General features: G+C 39.1%; 1 protein-coding gene across 4 annotated transcripts in view; it reads right to left on the bottom strand.

Annotated features, from left to right (window-relative positions):
* Positions 1-10,073: 10,073 nt before the first annotated feature.
* Positions 10,074-21,401, bottom strand: part of tbc1d8b (TBC1 domain family member 8B) — a 44,615-nt gene continuing 33,287 nt past the window's right edge. For 3 of the 4 annotated variants that reach the window (XM_062048003.1, XM_062048004.1, XM_062048006.1), the window contains exons 18-21: positions 21,300-21,392; positions 21,123-21,170; positions 20,946-21,043; positions 10,074-11,891 (exon numbers count right to left, since the gene is read on the bottom strand). In XM_062048003.1, the coding sequence (XP_061903987.1) occupies positions 11,499-11,891; positions 20,946-21,043; positions 21,123-21,170; positions 21,300-21,392 (632 nt within the window). In that variant the 3' untranslated portion in view covers positions 10,074-11,498. The remainder of the gene's footprint in view (positions 11,892-20,945; positions 21,044-21,122; positions 21,171-21,299; positions 21,393-21,401) is intronic. The other variant, XM_062048005.1, reaches the window with a different exon arrangement.

Here is a 21,401-nt window from a genome sequence, read left to right as displayed (position 1 = left end):
CGTTCAAGATTAGACAAACAAACAGTGTACAGTGTTACAGAACAGGATCGCTGATGGGTCGCCACAAGGCGCCCCGTAAAAGATGAGGAAAAAGGTAAAACGCTGGGGAAGGATGACTAAAAAAAATACAATCTAGACTGGGCTCCTAAGGGGGCCCAGTCTGGAGTGTGAAAAAACCTCCATAGCAAAGCACATATACATATTACAACATACATCTCGAGATTACTAGCAACAGAGGGAAGGGAGTGCGGGGTCATGATGGTAGGCCGCAGCTCTCAGGCGCTGACCATCCTTTCATCACCCCTATGGGATTTGCGTCGAGGGCGTTGGATTTGGGGGGGGAGCAGTCGCTAGTCCAAAGTCAACAACAACAGGTGTGAGTCCACGAGAGACAAGAAGGGAGTTTGTTGTGTCTTCGCCGCACTGTCCTTCGGGAGAGTCTCGAAGCCAGGGAAACAATCCAAGTTAGAATGTTTTGTATACGAGTGAAGATAAAATTTGCTTTTCACTCTAAATTGTCTATGACTAGTCCTCAAACCTGCGGGGCAGACAGTCCGATGTGATCCAAAATCACAAGAGTGTCCACAGTTCTTCCCGCATCCTCCAATCATTTGTGGCAGCTTTGGGGTACTTTAAAGACTGCCAGCAACTTCCAATTTGTCGACAAACCAGAGCAACGCTTACTCCAATCAGCAGATGTCCTGTTGTCATAATTCCGAATAGGTGGGTATCTTCACATCCTCGACAGAAAAGGGTCGCCAGGCACGCGGCACTCCTTCTTCTCCCAAGTGTCCGTCGTGTGTCCAGCAACAACCGCTCCGTCACGACAAGCAGGCTCCCCCGAACCCAAGATCTTGTCAATTTCGTTGAGGACAGTTAAATAGTTGAGTTGAGTTGAGTTGAGTTTGAGTTTATTTCGAACATGCAAGCATACAACATGATACATCACAATTTCCAGTTTCTCTTTTCAACATGTTCGAAAAGGAGTAGGAAGAAGCAGAGCTTATTTAATCCTACCCCTTTTCTTTACATAACAGTTGCAAAACTTTTTGTTCACTTCCTGTTCACAATTTTTTCACAATAAACTCCATAAGTAATCACAATAAAAATAAATAAATAAATAATAGTAATAATTTAATAATAATAATTGGTGAAGTAAGTCATATTTCATATGATGAGATAAGTAAGATTACTTTAAGAATGAATGAATGGATGGATGAAATAAATTGAGAATGTTTGTCATGGTTCTTCTTCTTTGTACTTTGTAAACACTTTAAGTTTGAAGAGTTTCTTGAAGTGGATCATATTAGTACATTGTTTGATTGCTTTGCTTAATCCATTCCATAATTTAATTCCACATACTGATATACTGAAGGTCTTAAGTGTTGTACGTGCAAACAAATGTTTTAAATTACGTTTTTCCTCTAAGATTATATTTCTCCTCTTTTTTTGACAAAAATTGTTGTATATTCTTGGGTAGCAGGTTATAGTTTGCTTTGTGCATAATTTTAGCTGTTTGCAAATTCACTATGTCGTGGAATTTCAGTATTTTTGATTCAATAAATAAAGGATTTGTATGTTCTCTATATCCAACATTATGTATTATTTTAACTGATCTTTTTTGTAACACCGTTAATGAATGAAGTGTACTTTTGTAATTATTTCCCCATATTTCTACACAGTAGCTCAGATATGGTAACACTAGTGAGCAGTAGATAATATGTTATTATTTGTATTATCTCCTGTGTGTTCTCTCCTGAACAAAACGCTGTTGTATCATCCGCAAATAATACTAACTTTAAATCTTTTGTAACTTTACAAATGTCATTTATATAGAGATTGAATAATTTAGGTCCTAGTATTGATCCCTGAGGTACACCACAGGATATATTTAGTGTTGTAGACATGTGTTCGCCTAGCTTCACGTATTGTTTCCTGTTCGTTAGATAACTTCTTATCCAGTTTAAGACTAACCCTCTGATGCCATATCGTTCTAGTTTTTTGATTAAAATATTGTGATTAATTGTGTCAAATGCTTTAGTTAGATCCATAAAAACCGCTGCCGCACATTTTTTACTATCTATTGCATTGGTAATTTCTTCTGTAATTTCAATTAAAGCCATTGAAGTTGAAACATTAGCTCTGTATCCATATTGGTTCTCCTCGAGTATTCTATTTTTATTTATGAAACTTTCTAATCTGTTATTGAACAGTTTTTCAATGATTTTAGAAAATTGTGGAAGTAGAGAAACAGGTCTATAATTTGTAAATTGATGTTTGTCTCCAGTCTTATAAATTGGTGCAACTTTAGCTATTTTCATTTTGTTTGGAAATGTACCTGTTTGAAATGATAGGTTACTAATATACATTAATGGTCCTGAGATCTCTTCAATAACCTTTTTTATCGTTTCCATATCAATTCCGTTACAATCAGTTGAAGTCTTAGATTTACATTTTTTCGCGATTGTAACTATTTCTTCCTGTGTCACATTACTGAGGAACATGGAGTTGGGATTTCGCTCTATGGTATCATTATAGTCCTCAATTGGAACTGGGTCTGGAATCCTTTCTTCCAATTTTGGTCCAATATTTACAAAATAATTATTGAAGCTTTCAACTACTTCCTTTATGTTGTCATTTTTTTTATTTTCATCTAAGAAGTATTGAGGGTAGTCCCTCTTAGTTCCATTTTTAATTATGCTATTGAGGATGCCCCATGTTGCTCTCATATTATTTTTGTTCCTGTCCAATAATTCACTGTAATATTCTTTTCTACATGATCGTAGTATGTCTGTCAACTTGTTTTTATACTTTTTGTATTTAATTTCTGCCTCTATAGTTCTTTGTGCTATAAATTTTCTATATAGTGTATTCTTCTTCTTACAAGCATTTTTTAATCCTTTTGTCATCCATGGTTGATTATTCTTTCTCTGCTTGTTACTGAGTTGTATCCATGGACAATGTTTGTCATAAAGTATTATGAACTTGTTTAAGAAATGTTCATATGCTTCATCAACCTCTTTTTCCTTATACACATTGTCCCAATCTTGCTTTTGTAGCTCAATTTTGAAGGCAGTCATCCTCTTCTCTGTGCATAGTCTTCGAAATGTCCTTTTGTCTTCCATGTTCTTCTTGTAGTTTCCATCATATATTGTAAAAACTGGCAGATGATCACTAACGTCGGTTATAAGTAGACCACTTGTAGTGTTATTATCAAAATCATTGGTAAAAATATTATCAATAAGCGTGGCACAGTGTCCTGTGATTCTGCTTGGCTTCGTGATTTTAGGATATAGACTGATGCTGTACATTGTATCAATGAAGTCATCAATAGACTTTTGCTTGTTGGGGTTCAATAAGTCAATATTAAAGTCACCACATAAGAACATTATTCTTTGACCATTGTCCATGTAAGTTGCCTTGATCCATTCTTCAAATGTTTCTATACTTGACTTAGGTGATCTATATATACAACTGATGAATATGTTTTTGCTTTTTTCCTGACATATTTCAATGGGTATACATTCTAAGATATTATCTATAGCAAATTACATGTTTTTTACCACTTTGTAGTTCAGGTTCTTCATCACGTACACAGCTACTCCTCCTCCATTTTTGTTGGTTCTGTTGATGTAGTTTAGTTCATATCCCTCCAGATCAAAATCTATTCCTTTTTTATCATCAATCCATGTTTCTGTGACAGCAATCACTTTGAAGGGTTCGTTGATGTGTTCCAAAAAGTTCTTAATGTTGTTGTAATTTGCATACAAGCTTCTACTATTAAAATGAATAATTGACAATTTGTTATCACATGTAATGTTGCTATTATATTGATCATCTGTATAATAAAAACAATTATTACTGATGTGGGAGAAAAAATTTGTATCTGGATCTATATCATTTTCCAAATCCTGGTTTTTGTGATCTTTGTTGCAGAAATTTTTTAGTTCCATATTTTCTTGTTCAACAATCTTTGATGTTGTTTCAATAATCTCTATAAGTGTAGGTGGATGCAATCCTGAATCTAGGTCCTCTTGTTTAGTCGTCCCTTGGAACATAGTCGTGTCGATGCTGAATTTAGGTGCTTGTTTTCTGTCAGAGTCCATTATCATCGTTGTTGTGGTAGCTGTGTAAACTTTAAAAATTGTCCAGGTCCTTGATGTCATGGACAACAATTACTCTTGCTTCTGGACTTCCATTCAGCTTGATGTAGATTTTACAGTTGGCGCTCCAAATTCCCTGGATTTTTCCCTGCCTTGTCAAGTCGCGTGCTTTCTTGGCGATTCCAGCATTACGTTTTGTGAGATGCTCATTCATGTACACATTTTTTCCCTTTAGCTTCTTTCCCTGTCTCAGCAATGCCATTTTAGATTTTCTGTTTACGAGTTTCACGAGCACAACTGGAGTGGCGTTGTTGTTTCTTCCGTTCAGTGGGATGCATGTTTCGATGGTATTAATGTCAATTTCAATTTCTTTTGATTGCAGAAAGTTGACCACTTGCTGTTCTGCTGAGACCATATCCATTTCATCTGGTTCACCTTCATTATTCACAGCTTTCGCATAGGATCTTGGTTTAATTCGGTGCCCTGTCACGATGATATCATTCATTCGTTTATCCTGATCCATTTCATCTGTGATGTTCCTCAGCATGTTGCTGTCTTCTTGAAGGATCTTCATTTGTTTGCTCATTTCAGTGGCTTCTTTATTTCTGGAGTTGTTTTCTTTTTTCATTTCTTTAATTTCTTCTTTCATTTCTTTCATATCCTCTTCCCATCCATCCATCATTTCTTCCCATTTTTCTATCATTTCTTCTTTAAATTCCTGGAATTGTTTTTGTAGTATCCCTTCTTGATTCCCATCATGTCCTGTGCCCAGCTTCAAATCAGTCTTTCCAGTCAATCCTTTAACTTTTGGCATCGCGGTAGTCGCTGACGTCAGTGCCTCTTATGTCTTAAGGGCAGTTACTTCTTTAGCGACTTGCGGCACTTTTAACTTGTTTTTTCAACAATTTCGTACCTTGCGCCGTTCAGAGATCAATTTGAGGTGTCAGCCTGTCAACTTATATCACTCTGCGACGTCGGGATCACTTTAAAACAGCTGTAAACTCGCCGTAGCTTTTGGTTGCTAGGCAACCGCTTTGAACTGCGGGAGGCGCCTTTGGCTTGAGGCTAACGGCTCTTCCACTCGCCTTATTTCAGCGTATCAGTGCCTCTCAACTGACCAAAATCAGATCGAAGATGCCAGGTGACTCTCCTGTGGCTGTGATCGCAAATGAATCAGTGGTCAAAATCTTCAGACTTAACAAAAACTCCGGTAGCAGAAGCAGAGCTTTTTTCTTTGCGTCCTTTTTCATTGACAGGAAGTGACGCATTAGTTCCAATGTTGATTTGGAGAGCAGTACAAAAAGAGGCAACAAAAAAAGTTAAGACAAGACAAGACAAAGAAGCCAGCAGGAGAGATAAGGGAGAGGAAAGGGAAGCGTCCACCCTCGATGAGTGCCAGAGAGAAAGGACTGGACTCTCACATTATTAACTGTATCCACTCGGCATCCATTGCACTCGTTGTTCACATTGGGTTGAGTTTTTCCTTGCCCTGATGTGGGATCTGAGCCGAGGATGTCGTTGTGGCTTGTGCAGCCCTTTGAGACATTTGTGATTAAGGGCTATATAAATAAAATTTGATTGATTGATTATAATTATTGCAAAAAATTGTATTAAGGGTAGAGTTTGTTTGGAAGTGTTAGCCCCATTGCTAATATAATAGAAAACTCATTCTGAAGGCTCTGGGCAGATTACACTAACTTGACAACACAAAAGTTGAAATCTTGATTGGACGAATACAACATACACATACTGGAAGCAGTGCAGCCGAGAGACATGTTATGAAATGAAGTCAATAGACCAGTGATTCTCAAACTGGTACATGTACTACCAGTGGTACCGGGGCTCCATGTAGTGGTATGCCAAAGATTTGAGTCATTATTCAAGTACAGTGTTTTATTTTCCTATTTTCAAACAGTGGTACTGTTCAAACTGTGTGTAAAGTTACTGTGGCCAATAATGTTAAATACAACCTCTGCCTTGTTTTTAATGTATACTGTGGCCTATTACACTACTGTATTTTAATGTTGGTCATCATTGTGGTACTTGGGAGAGCCAAGTGTTTTCTGAGGTGGTACTTGGTGAAAAAAGTTTGAGAACCACTGCAATAGACTGTTGGGAAAACATTAATACCATTTCAGAGAACAAAAAAATTGAATTTAAAAGGGATCTTTTATTATTTTAATCTACATTTGAAACACTTCCTTGTGATCTAGATAATATGTATTGGATATGCTATGGTGTACATTTTGCTGCTGTCACTTCTATAACCCGTTTTTTGAGTCTGTCTGCAAGATCTTCCCAGATGTTCCCAGATGGCAAATGAAACCACGCCCCAACCCTCTCCAAAAGTATCATAATTTATCTTTTGGAAATGTACACTGTATATCGTCACCAATATTTTTCTCCAGATACGATTGAAAATAAACTTCATAAACATTATATTGTCACTCGGTCAGTACATTAGGTACACTTTCACATTCCCTGACTGATTCAGACCTGAATAAAAAAACAGCTGTTTTTAGCAGCATTTATGTCGCTGCATGTTGCACATCAGTTTTATTACAGTATGCACATACCAAGATTAGATGAAAATACTTTATCCTACCTTTTTTTTGTGTTTCTTCAAGTGCCTTACTAATGTCCAAATATGTACATCCACCTCGCTGTGACGTCAAGACGTAGCCAGACTGCAAAACCCCGCAAACAGAGGCATCCAAACTGCGTGCAAGCTCAAGCCAAAATGCATAAATTTCATGATTAGATGTTTTGGCATTATTTAACACAACAATGTAACTACATTTATAAGTTAGAAAAGACGAAATTCATCCTAGGTCCCCTTTAAGTTGTAAATGTAGGTCAGTGCTTCTAAGAGTGTTTAGGCTAGTAGAAAATGCCTTGCTGGACCTGCCAACAAAAGTAACGTCACTCATGTATTTAAATGATGGTTAGTAAGATTGATACATAGCCTGTAATTTAAGAATGGCCATTCTTTATTCTGATGTACTTTGAACAACAATGGAGAAAAAAAAACATCATCAAGCAACAGAAGTATCAGCAAGTCACACATGAAGCTGATAATTTCATACATAAAAACGTTACCCCAGTAAGAAAGATCAACACTTTCATTAGGTCATCTTTTTTACCCAAAAAACCACAAAAACAGTCATGTGAAGTGCAATTTTGTAGGAATCAAAGCCCGATTGAATAAACTGGTTTCTCTGAAGTCAAACAAACTATAAAGGTTTTTGTGAAATGTGCGAGATGGCAATTAGCTGAATGGAAAATGTCAAGTCCTCACGTGGCAACGTTACTTTGAAATTGTTGGTTTTGCTTAGAAGATGAAGTACATTTGCAAAAAACAATCATTATTATCATGGACAACTAACAATGTAGATACAGCATACATATATACAATATTCATTTTGAAACACATTTACTGTAATGTATATCTGTGCAATATAGTCAATATATGTTCTGTATAGTCTTCTATTTAAATGCATCAGAGAAGCAATCATACTGGAATAATGAAAAAACAGCTACATTTGTTGTTTTTTTTAATATAGAGGCCTGAGTTCTATGGCTTTATGTGATGTTCTTTTACAGCAGTACCTCAGTTTTTATACGATTCTTTTTGACTAAAGATGTTGCTAAAATATAGCCACATATTTTGTATACCGTCTCATTTATCGTACAAATGAATATTCAGGTAATAATCTAGTCAAGTATCATTCCACAGAATCAAGTGCCCAAACACGTTAGTGACTTAATCACTCTGTTCTTTCTTTTAATACAACCAAATACGCCACCATGGGGTCAAATAAAGTTGAGAGTGAGAGCACTTTGATAACAATAGTCTTTAATAAAGTTAAAAGTAATGTCAAATATTTGTTTGTCATTTTTGCATTGTTTTCTGCATGTAAAACTATAATTGTTCCATATAAAATGTTTGATTGTGGAATGTCTGGAACAGATTACAAATGAAAACTGAAGTCCCGCCATGTTTTTACATTATACATGTAAACATTTACAAATATCAATCATTCATTTTAATGGATGATGCTGGTTTGTATCACTCGCAATTGCAGCACTGACTATAAATACTTTATGCTATGACAAATTACAAAATATATATATGAAGCTTTGAGAACAGTATTTTCCAACACAAAATTAAATAAAGCTTTTAACCCTCTGGGGACATTCAAATGTAATTATAATCAAAGGCAAACGGTACATAAAAGGGCATAAAAACATTTTGGATTTTTTTTTGCACAAAAATTTCAATAAACTTGAGTCCTACACAAAAATATCTAACATGTATTTTTTTAAATATTGTTTAGTGTCAACTTATGTTTTGCAAATATATACGAATTGTCAACTGTGCCATCATTTGATCACAAGGCAATCAAAGGGTTAATTTCTTGAGTTTTGTTTAAAGAAGAAATTGATGTAGAGATTTGAGCAAAAAAAGTAAAAAAAAAAAAAAAAAGGTATCCAAACTGTTGTTATTTAGACTTTTATTAGTGTTATATGTAGGGATGTTCTCATCAGGGTTCTATGCTGCCAATTATGATACTAACCCCTACTACTAACCCTTACCCTTGAGCAGGATCAGCCCATACCAATGCCGATCACATGTATTAACTGTACATTTTTCAATGCATTCATAGTGAGTGCTATTGACAGTTTAACAATATTAACACAATATTTAAAGTACTTCTTTATTCTCTTTTATTAAACAACATTGTTTGATCAAAACAAAGTCAATAGTACACAACAACTAAACAAAAGCAAAAACTAACTGTGTTCGGGGAATTTTTCCCTGAGTTTGTAAACATTAAAAAAAGACAACAATTATTTTGAGAAAATAAAAATATTGCCCCTGTCGCTCTAGTATCGACTATATACTGCTATTACCATTGGTATCGACATCACCAATTTATGGATAAATCTGACCTCTTTCGTGTCGTGTACAGACTGTGACAATGCTGACACATTAACAGTTGTTATATTATCCTCACTCTAGACTCTTAACTACTTGTTAATTTCCTGTTAATATCTGCTTACTTTCTGCTGTAAAGTGGTTCCAGCTACACTTCTTAAACCACGGGTCCCCAAACTACGGCCTGCGGGCCCGATACGGCCCACCAGCGTCCAAAATCCAGCCCGCGGGAAAAGTTAAAGTTAAGTTAAAGTACCAATGATTGTCACACACACACTAGGTGTGGTGAAATGTGTCCTCTGCATTTGACCCATCCCCTTGTTCACCCCGTGGGAGTTGAGGGGAGCAGTGGGCAGCAGCGGTGCCGCGCCCGGGAATCATTTTTGGTGATTTAACCCCCAATTTTGGGGATGGCGTGGCGAGGTTGGGAGAGTGGCCGTGCCAGCAACCTGAGGGTTCCTGGTTCAATCCCCACCTTCTACCAACCGCGTCACGTCCGTTGTGTCCTTGAGCAAGACACTTCACCCTTGCTCCTGATGGGTCGTGGTTAGGGCCTTGCATGGCAGCTCCTGCCATCAGTGTGTGAATGGGTGAATGTGGAAATAGTGTCAAAGCGCTTTGAGTACCTTGAAGGTAGAAAAGCGCTATACAAGTATTACCCATTTACCATTACCATTTAATTTCAACCCTTGATGCTGAGTGCCAAGCTTAAATAATAATAATTTTTAAAAATCTGTCCTTTTTAATCCATTTGCAACCGCTTGTTACTCTCAGTGTCTCCTAGCTGCTCAGGCAAATCATATTGTCTAAAAAAGGCCTTTTGCCATCGATAACGTGACATCAACACGCTCGCGCCGCAGTGTCGGACGAGCATGCGGCAAGTGCGCTCTCTTTCAGTCAATTAGTGCACGAGAAAAAAAAAAAAAAAAAAGTATATATATATATATATATATATATATATATATATATATATATATATATATATATATATATATATATATATATATATATACACAAAATTGTTTTAACCCAATGCAGCCCCTGAGTCAAAAAGTTTGGTGACCCCTGTCTTAAACTTTACTAAGTACTAAGTATTTTTTGTGTTGTTTAAAAAACAGCTTAGTGGTTAGCTTAGCTATTAGCATGCCTGTTCCTAGATTGCTTTCGGTGTTTAACATGTTTAGGCTGGTCCTCCAGTGATAAACGATACTTGATAATGATACTTAGGATATTAAGAAATGCAGTTTATTTTTTGTGTATGGAGACACATAATTAGCTGCTAGCCGCTTGTCAGCCTGGAAACTAAAAATAAATACAATGTAAGCCGGAGGGGATCTGTGTTTGTTATAGGCTTTAAAAGGCGATCACATACGTTTTCACCAAAACCGCCTACTTATATGTCCAGTTTGGCTTTGGGGTATTGGCTAATAACTGTCAGTGTATTGTACACTTGTGAAAGAACTGGACATAGACATGTTAAAATTGAACAGGAAAAAATTGTGGCCAAAATACAACAAAAACTTACTGAAAGGACAAAAAGAAGTCTGGCTTTGTCCCCTGAGGGTTAAATGTCTCTTTTTGACTTCAAGAGATTCAGAAGAAGGCATAATGTAGAATAAGTAGCTGCAAATAAAGTGAGCGTAAGCAGCCTTTGCATGTTGTTGAAGGCTATAGCGTGACAATGTGAAAACTGCTCTATATGCTCCACATTGAGCGTTACACAACTCAGTCATATACCTCAAACTACACTTCTCAGGATAAAACAACAATTACACATATGCAATTTGCACCCTGAGATTTGATTAAAGTAAAGTATCCTTCAGTGGCCTTTATAAACCTTCCGTCGCCGTATTACATATTAATCTACGTCAACATTGGACTGGTGATGCAGGTGCGCTGGTACTAGCGATACTTTGTGTGAGCTGGTGTTACAAATTAAGAAACATCATTCTCAGTGCTTAGCCTGACTTACTGCACAATTTGAACAAATTAGAAGATGTGGGCTCACCGGACAACACACATCAGCACGCAGCCACGCACTGTATACATGACATTTACAGTACAATGGTGGTCTCGGCTGGTATAAAGACAACCTCATCCGTCAGGCTTTTGAATATTGTACAGCAAACGGTAATTTATGTGTTTTATAGAATACATTTTAATAATGTAGGGGGCTGCATGGGTGCAACACAGAAGCGCAGCATCATGGAGCTAAAACTCAACATAGTGAGTGGAATACTGTTGATTGACAGATGAGTAAATAGTGGAACGAGAATGTAAGAATTGATAAAGTGCTTCCTGTGTGCATGCTCCTTATCTGCATGTCAGCCCTTTTTGCTATTCCCTTCATCTGCCTATTCTAATCTAAACTGCTATCTTCTGCTCAAAGGTCACAATTAATTAAAAAAGAAAAAGAAAAAAAGAGAGTTTTTCCAATGATTGAATAATGCGTCCACTCACTTGTTATTTCCTGTTAGCTTCAGCTGGGCCACTTGGGCTTGTGTCACTTTACTTTGAATGTCAACATGTCTGTCAAAGAAGCTAACTATCTTCGGCTCATTGAGCAGCGACGCCAGGACTTGCTCAAATGAAAAGGACCACTCCGTCTCTGCGAGCCTAGGCGCCGCCTCCTGTGGGCTGGAGGTGTCCGAGCTTTTGGCGGTAGGAGGAGCTTCGCCCGCAGGCTTTGAGGGCGAGGCCGGGCTGTTGGGCTCCTGCAGCCTGCGGCCCACCTCCTCCATCCTCAGGAGGAGGCTGGTGACGTGGGCCACAGCGCGATATAAGGACTCCTCCTCTGGGTCGCCGTGAAAGATGTTATACAAGGTCTTGGAGAACTGAATGAATTGAGCCTAAGATTTTACAAAAAATATATATTAGTAGATAACAAAACATACACTAGAGCATCAAATGTATATCATAAGAAGTGCTTCTTTTGAAGAAGAACATCTGATAAAACCGCTCTTCACATTATATCTATGCAACTGTTAGTAACTGATTGGTCCACTAACATTTGTCACGTTTACATAAAACAGTCAATCTCCCAATCTCGCTGTAGTGCGCACATATTGCAGTACAATCTTAATCAACGGATTTGGCGCGCACATATTCAGGTGGCGGGCAATCTTTTCCGGCGTGCAGTGCCCGCACGTATTGATGGGCAATCTTTATTTAAACGCACATATCCGGGTGGCGGGCATTCTTTTTTGACTGATGATGACCGACGATGAGCAGCCAGGTTCCAGATGTCCGTGGTCCTTCACTAAACCTAAGTCATTTTAGTTACAATATATATTTTTTTACACAAGAGTGTTTAAAGTGTTTGCCTGCCAAAACAAGAACGTTATCTCAGTCCAACCATCTTTTGTTATTCCACCATGATTTTATAGTTCTTCTCAGTCCAGGTACAAACCCCGTTTCCATAAGAGTTGGTAAATTGTGTTAGATGTAAATATAAACGGAATACAATGATTTGCAAATCCTTTTCAACCCATATTCAATTGAATGCACTACAAAGACAAGATATTTGATGTTCAAACTCATAAACTTTATTTTTGTTTGCAAATAATAATTAACTTAGAATTTCATGGCTGCAACACGTGCCAAAGTAGTTGGGAAAGGGCATGTTCACCACTGTGTTACATGGCCTTTCCTTTTAACAACACTCAGTAAACGTTTGGGAACTGAGGAGACACATTTTTTAAGCTTCTCATGTGGAATTCTTTCCCATTCTTGCTTGATGTACAGCTTAAGTTGTTCAACAGTCCGGGGGTCTCCGTTGTGGTATTTTAGGCTTCATAATGTGCCACACATTTTCAATGGGAGACAGGTCTGGACTACAGGCAGGCCAGTCTAGTACCCGCACTCTTTTACTATGAAGCCACGTTGATGTAACACGTGGCTTGGCATTGTCTTGCTGAAATAAGCAGGGGCGTCCATGGTAACGTTGCTTGGATGGCAACATATGTTGCTCCAAAACCTGTATGTACCTTTCAGCATTAATGGTGCCTTCACAGATGTGTAAGTTACCCATGTCTTGGGCATTAATACACCCCCATACCATCACAGATGCTGGCTTTTCAACTTTGCGCCTATAACAATCCGGATGGTTCTTTTCCTCTTTGGTCCGGAGGACACAACGTCCACAGTTTCCAAAAACAATTTGAAATGTGGACTCGTCAGACCACAGGACACTTCTCCACTTTGTATCAGTCCATCTTATATGAGCTCAGGCCCAGCGAAGCCGAAGGCGTTTCTGGGTGTTGTTGATAAACGGTTTTCGCCTTGCATAGGAGAGTTTTAACTTGCACTTACAGATGTAGCGACCAACTGTAGTTACTGACAGTGGGTTTCTGAAGTGTTCCTGGGCCCATGTGGTGATATCCTTTACACACTGATGTCGCTGGTTGATGCAGTACAGCCTGAGGGATCGAAGGTCACGGGCTTAGCTGCTTACGTGCAGTGATTTCTCCAGATTCTCTAAACCCTTTGATGATATTAGTTGGTGAAATCCCTAAATTCCTTGCAATAGCTGGTTGAGAAAGGTTTTTCTTAAACTGTTCAACAATTTGCTCACGTATTTGTTGACAAAGTGGTGACCCTCACTCCATCCTTGTTTGTGAATAACTGAGCATTTCATGGAATCTACTTTTATACCCAATCATGGCACCCACCTGTTCCTAATTTGCCTGTTCACCTGTGGGATGTTCCAAATAAGTGTTTGATGAGCATTCCTCAACTTTATCAGTATTTATTGCCACCTTTCCCAACTTCTTTGTCACGTGTTGCTGGCATCAAATTCTAAAGTTAATGATTATTTGCAAAAAAAAAATTTTTATCAGTTTGAACATCAAATATGTTGTCTTTGCAGCATATTCAACTGAATATGGGTTGAAAATGATTTGCAAATCATTGTATTCCGTTTATATTTACATCTAACACAATTTCCCAACTCATATGGAAACGGGGTTTGTAATTTATTTGTTGTGCAAATACTCTTAGAGGCCCATTGTGTAATATTTTTTAATTATTCTGTTGCCAGCAATGTAAAGAGTGAATTGGAATGAGAACCTAATCTGTTTAAATTTAAATAAAGGTTTCTGATTGTTACAATTTTACTTTATTATAGAGGAGATTTGACATAATAATACCTGGGATTTATATAGCGCTTTTCTAAGTACCCAAAGTCGCTTTACATGTTAAAAACCCATCATTTATTCACACCTGGTGGTGGTAAGCTACTTTCGTAGCCACAGCTGCCCTGGGGTAGACTGACAAATAGTATTTATTTGTTTAAAATGGATCCCCATTAGTGGCTACACAGTAGCCACTAATCTGCCTAGGGTCAAGACTATATTATTCATCTTCAACCTGAGGCTGAAGCTAGAACGGATACCAGTTCTATGGAAAACATCCTGCATAGTGCCGGTGCCCAAGAAGCCCATCCCATCGGGCTTGAACGACATCAGACCTGTTGCCCTGACGTCCCGGGTCATGAAGGTTCTCGAGAGACTTGTGCTGGATCAGCTGAGACCTCTGGTGGCTCTTTCCCTGGATCCTGTACAGTTTGCATATCAGCCCTATGTAGGAGTGGATGATGCTGTTATCTACCTGCTGCATCATACTCACTCTCACCTGGATGGTGGGAAGGGCACTGTGAGTATCATGTTCTTTGATTTCTCCAGTGCCTTTAACACCATTCAGCCTATTCTGATGAGTGACAAGTTGCTCAGGATGGGTGTCAGTTCATCCATTGTCTCCTGGATCACTGATTACTTGTCTGACAGGCCCCAGTTTGTGCGACTGGGGAGCTCCCTGTCGGATACTGTGGTCAGTGGTGTAGGTGCTCCACAGGGGACCGTCCGATCTCCTTTCCTGTTAACCTGTACACCTCAGACTTCCAGTACAGTTCCAGGTCCTGCCATCTGCAGAAATACTTTGACGACTCTGCTGTGGTCGGGTGTATCAGAGAGGGACAGGAATTGGAGTACAGGACACTGATCGCTGACTTTGTGGAGTGGTCTCAGGGCGAACCATCTGGTCCTTAATGTGGACAAGACCAAGGAGCTGGTCATCGACTTCAGAAAGAGAGTGACCCCGGTGGAGCCCATCAAGATCCAGGGCCGGGAGGTGGCAGTAATGGGGCAGTATAAGTACCTGGGAGTCCATTTGAACAGCAGACTGGACTGGAAGGACAACTGCAAAGCTGTTTACAAGAAGGGCATGAGCAGACTCTTTTTCCTGAGGAAGCTTAGGTCCTTTAAAGGCCTACTGAAACCCACTACTACCGACCACGCAGTCTGATAGTTTATATATCAATGATGAAATCTTAACATTATAACACATGCCAATACGGCCGGGTTAACTTATAAAGTGACATTTTAAATTTGCCGCTAAACTTCCGGTTCGAAACGCCTCTGAGGATGACGTATGCGTGTGACGTAGCCCGACGAACACGGGTATGCCTTCCACATTGAAGCCGTTACGAAAAAGCTCTGTTTTCATTTCATAATTCCACAGTATTCTGGACATCTGTGTTCGTGAATCTGTTTCAATCATGTTCATTGCATTATGGAGAAGGAAGCCGAGCAAGCAAAGAAGAAAGTTGTCGGTGCGAAATGGACGTATTTTTCGAACGTAGTCAGCCACAACAGTACACAGCCGGCGCTTCTTTGTTTACATTCCCGAAAGATGCAGTCAAGATGGAAGAACTCGGATAACAGAGACTCTAAACAGGAGGACTTTTGATTTGGATACACAGACGCCTGTAGAGAACTGGGACAACACAGACTCTTACCAGGATTACTTTGATTTGGATGACAAAGACGCAGACGTGCTACTGTGAGTATGCAGCTTTGGCTTTTTTTTGCGTATGTACGTAACTTTTTTTAAATATATAAGCTTTATGAACCTTGGGTTAGGTGAACGGTCTTTTGGGCTGAGTGATTGTGTGTGTTGATCATGTGTTTGAATTGTATTGGCGTGTTCTATGGAGCTAGGAGCTAGCAGAGGAGCTAGGAGCTAGCATAACACGTACCGTACCGTACGTGCGCGTCACGTACGGTACTTTTTAAAAATATATAAGCTTTATGAACCTTGGGTTAGGTGAACGGTCTTTTGGGCTGAGTGATTGTGTGTGTTGATCGGGTGTTTGAATTGTATTGGCGTGTTCTATGGAGCTAGGAGCTAGCAGAGGAGCTAGGAGCTAGCATAACAAACACGCAGGTGTTATTATGCAGGATTAATTTGTGGCATATTAAATATAAGCCTGGTTGTGTTGTGGCTAATAGAGTATATATATGTCTTGTGTTTATTTACTGTTGTAGTCATTCCCAGCTGAATATCAGGTACCGTGAGTATGCAGCCTTGGCTGCTAAACATTCGATAACTTGACCGTATGTGCGCGTCACGTACGTAACTTTTTAAAAATATATAAGCTTTATGAACCTTGGGTTAGGTAAACGGTCTTTTGGGCTGAGTGATTGTGTGTGTTGATCAGGTGTTTGAATGGTATTGGCGTGTTCTATGGAGCTAGGAGCTAGCAGAGGAGCTAGGAGCTAGCATAACAAACACGCAGGTGTTTTTATGCAGGATTAATTTGTGGCATATTAAATATAAGCCTGGTTGTGTTGTGGCTAATAGAGTATATATATGTCTTGTGTTTATTTACTGTTGTAGTCATTCCCAGCTGAATATCAGGTCACCCCCGGCTCTCACAGCATCTTCCCTATCTGAATAGCTTCAACTCCCCACTAGTCCTTCACTTGCACTTTACTCATCCACAAATCTTTCATCCTCGCTCAAATTAATGGGGAAATTGTCGCTTTCTCGGTCCGAATCTCTCTCACTTCATGCGGCCATCATTGTAAACAATAGGGAACTTTGCGTATATGTTCAACTGACTACGTCACGCTACTTCCGGTAGGTGCAAGCCTTTTTTTTATCAGATACCAAAAGTTGCAATCTTTATCGTCGTTGTTCTATACTAAATCCTTTCAGCAAAAATATGGCAATATCGCGAAATGATCAAGTATGACACATAGAATAGATCTGCTATCCCCGTTTAAATAAAAAAAATTCATTTCAGTAGGCCTTTAATGTGTGCAGCAAGCTATTGGAGATATTTTATCAGTCTGTTGTGTCCAGTGCCCTGTACTTTGCAGTGGTTTGTTGGGGGAGCAGCACCAGCAAAAGGGACTCAAACCGGATTGATAAACTGATCCGGAAAGCCGGCCAAACTATTGTCCCTCACTGACACGTTGTGTCAGTGAGGGACAGTAGGACACTGGACAAACTGCTGGCCATCATGGACAATCCTGCCCACGCACTCCACCTGACAATTGAGGGGCAGCAAAGTTCGTACTCCAACAGGCTCCTTCAGCTTCCTTCCCGCACTGTGCGATTCAAGAACTCCTTCATTCCGCACTCCATCCAGCTGTATAATCACTCGTCATACAGCAATAGATGATATCTGCCTATTACCTGACACCTGACATGTCAGTTACTTCTCTTTGTTTTTAATGTCTATTTTCTATTTTCCGCTGGATCTACTCTCTATTTTATGCTGCTGCTGTCACATATACTGTAATATTGTACATGGTCATTGGTATATATTGTATATATGTTATAGACATAATGTAATATATCTGTATATATAATATACTGTACACATATTATGTATATATTCGTATATATGTTATGTTGTTATGTTATGTTCAAGGGTCACTTGACACAGAACGTGCCACCCGTCTTGCGAAAGCCGCCTCAGTGATGGCCAGGCTGTCCAAAAGAGTATGGTCGAACAACCAGCTATCCACGCACACTAAACTCCAGGTCTATCAAGCCTGCGTCATTAGCACACTGATGTATGGCAGCGAGGCCTGGACCACCTACACCAGACATGAGAAACAGCTAAACAGCTTCCACCTGCGCTGTCTTCGCAGCATCCTGGGAATCTCATGGCAGGACAAAGTTCCCAACATGGAAGTCCTAGACCGTGCTCACTCCACCAGCCTGTTCACCATGCTCAGCCAACGCCGCCTCAGATGGCTTGGCCATGTCCACAGGATGGACCCCAGCCGGCTCCCCAGAGCTGTCCTGTACGGCGAACTGTCAACAGGCTCCAGACCCCTTGGTCGCCCCCGACTGCGTTTCAAGGACGTGTGCAAACGTGACATGAAACAAGCAGGCATCGACCACAACAACTGGGAGGAAGCTGCAAAAGACCGCGACGTTTGGAGGCAGACTGTTGCTACAGGAACCCGCCGTGCCGAGGAGAAGCACATCTCCTTGTTGCAGGCGAGGAGACAAAAGCGGAAACTGCGCGACGCGGGACCTGCTCCTGTGTCAGAACCCTCCCCATACATCTGCGCCAACTGCACCAGAGACTGTCACTCCAGAGTCGGGCTGTACAGCCACAGCCGCCGCTGCAAGAAAGAATGAACTCCCCCAGGCGCAAGCCATCGTCACTACTGACGGACGGATGCCTATGATGATGATGATGTTATGTTATATTTGTTATCGCTATATTTAGTCTATTTATACCTGCATTGTCCTTTCCATCCTTACACTTTCCATCATTGTAACTGAGCTACTGTGATGAACAATTTCCCTTGTGGATCATTAAAGTTTGTCTAAGTCTAAGTCTAATAACAACATCTCAATAAAATCTCAACAATACATAGAAAAGACACTCAATAACAAAGGATATGCCTATAAAATGCTACACATACAGTACTACAATCCATTATATATACTGTAAAATAAAGAATACAAGGGAATAAAAATCAGTCTTTAGTGTAGTAGCTTTTTAAGTTTGTTTTTAAAAACCCTTACATTATTTGTCTCCTTTAATACACGAGGCAGCCTATTCCACCAGGAAGCAGCTCTGTACAGCAAAGGTTTTTTTTGCATAGCACATGTTATTGCTCCTGGGTTACTATGTCTGCATTAGTCTGTTGTCTAGTGGAGTGTCTGTGTCTGTTACAAACATATGATGTTTAAGAGTGTACCAGTAATATGTCTAGCCTTGTAGTATGAAGAGTAAAAGAAAATACCAGCAGTTTTTTTAGTACGGTAAGCGCTTATCAACATTTAACCGTGATAAGATTGTGGTGCACACTGTCAATTGTAGTCCAAAGTGGGCACTTCAATGCCAATCGTACAGCCTTATTTTGCATAAGTAGGAGCTTTTGAATATCTTTCTTTGGAGCGCATGACCAAATCACGACGGAGCAATGATCGAGATGAGACAGAATGACTGTAAAACTTTTTTGATTGAAAAATCAGTCATAAAATAGGCACATCTTCTAATAACACAAACAGTTTTGGACACAATCTTGTTTATATGACAAGACCAATTCAATTGATAATTTATTGTTTACCCTACAGCTCAGTTTCATGCAACTGCTCCATAAAAATACCTTTTAAAATCAGTGACAGAAGCTGTACATTTTATTTAAATATGTTTATGGCCCATAATCATGTATTTTGTTTTACTATTATTTAGAACACACCCATTACTGTCAACAAAACTGGATCCACAGTCCAGTTCTCTTTGCAGTACGTTGTAGTACAGGAATGTCAAACTCATTTTAGTTCAGGGGCCGCATGGAGGAAAATCAACTAGTGGTGCCTAAAACGAGACTTAAGACTAGGGAAGACAGGGCCTTCTTTGCTGTGGACCATAAATTATGGAATGTTCTGCCCCCCTCATGTCAGAATGTTGAATGTTTGAAGTCTTGTCATAATACACACTTTCTTTTTTCTGGCTTTTAAATCGGCTTGTGTCGTATGGTCCTCTGTGTCCTTTATTGTTTTATTCTATTTTACAAATTAGTTTTTTTACTTATTTTGGTGTTTATTGATTTTACTATTTTATCTACTGGTCTTTTGAATGCTTTTATTGAAATACTTTTAATTGTTTTTATGTGCACCACTGTGAAAACAGTTTTTTCTTAATAGTGCTATATAAATAAAGTGAATTTAGATGCTTGTCAAAATATATGGACTGTCAAAAATAAATTATTGCCTATCCAGCAATATAACTATAATTTTTTAGCTAATGGATGACTTAGCGGGGTTATCTAAACAAATTCAATTGATGCGTTTTGGTGTCTGCTGGCATTTTTGGTGTTCTTTTTTTTTATATAGGGGATATTAACATATCTCCTATATAAAAAATGAAAATAATTATTGATGTTTGCATTTTCTCGCGCCATTCCAGCGCACACTAGCAGTTATTACCAGCATCTTCCATGAAAAAGTGGGTTCTGTTGTACATGCATTGCAGGACTGCTTCTAAAATGCCCCAAATAATGTCACATGTAGGAGGATCATAACATGAATGTGCAGTAAATGAGTGTATCCATGGTGAAAGTCCTGCAATATGTAATCTCGTTACTATTTATGATAATGACAATAATTGATTGAATCTCAAATTTTGACACACAAAAGGTAAATGACACAATTATTGCTCCTTCAGGGAAAAGTTAAACTAATGAACGCTAACAATTACACGCAACTTAAACAGCTATTTACAAAAGTGCCGCAAGGCATGTTGGGAAACCGGGAACCCGAGTTGATTCTGGATTATCCAGCATACATTGTATTTTGTACATAAAGTTACAGTTGCATGTTTGTTAGTGCATAGTCGTTTGTTTTAATACGTAAAGTTGTAGTTTGTTGGTGCTATGTGTTGACTTAGCATTTACATATAGCGATTGTTTTTTTTGTAAGATTGGATTAATGACCGCCTGTCTGTTTAAAAATGTTGACAAGCAGTTCAAAAGCGGCCAATATATGCATGATCTCCTTGTGTTTTATGCCATTGTCAAGCCCTTCTTCACTACTTCTGTAACTAATTACATACGATGTACGGCAGTCAATAAGCACAATGATTGAATTACCTGATTAATTCTAGGAAGGTCCTTGATGGTTTCCTCTTTCCTAAGTATTTCATTCTGCCATTGTTTCAGGTATGCCTGGAGATCCACTTTTCCTCTACCTGTCAATCAATCACACACGAGACATAACACAAGTGTGCATTTGCACAAACCATTTGACTGCATATGGTTGTAAATTACCTCTCTCTGGACTTTTCTTAATCACACCATCTTCTGGAAGAGCAAATTCTGCAAGTGAGCAGACTATATTCAGAAAACTCCTCTTAGGAATATCAATGCATTGAAGGGCAGAGGAAATGAAAAGGAAAGGGAAAAGTTAGACTTTTAAAAGAAGGAATAAGCAGTAAAGAGGCTGACCAGGAAGTCTAGCCAAGTGAGGTGAGTCTTCAATCGCTGGAAAAATGTTTGGGAGTCTTGGTTCTTGTGCGTGCAAAGGACTACCTGTGAAGGCTAGAAGAG

The sequence above is a fragment of the Entelurus aequoreus genome, linkage group LG05, assembly GCF_033978785.1.
Source record: "Entelurus aequoreus isolate RoL-2023_Sb linkage group LG05, RoL_Eaeq_v1.1, whole genome shotgun sequence".
Lineage (NCBI taxonomy): Eukaryota > Metazoa > Chordata > Actinopteri > Syngnathiformes > Syngnathidae > Entelurus > Entelurus aequoreus.
The sequence above is the reverse complement of the archived record's forward strand: the minus strand, read 5'-3'. Positions and strand labels throughout refer to the sequence as shown.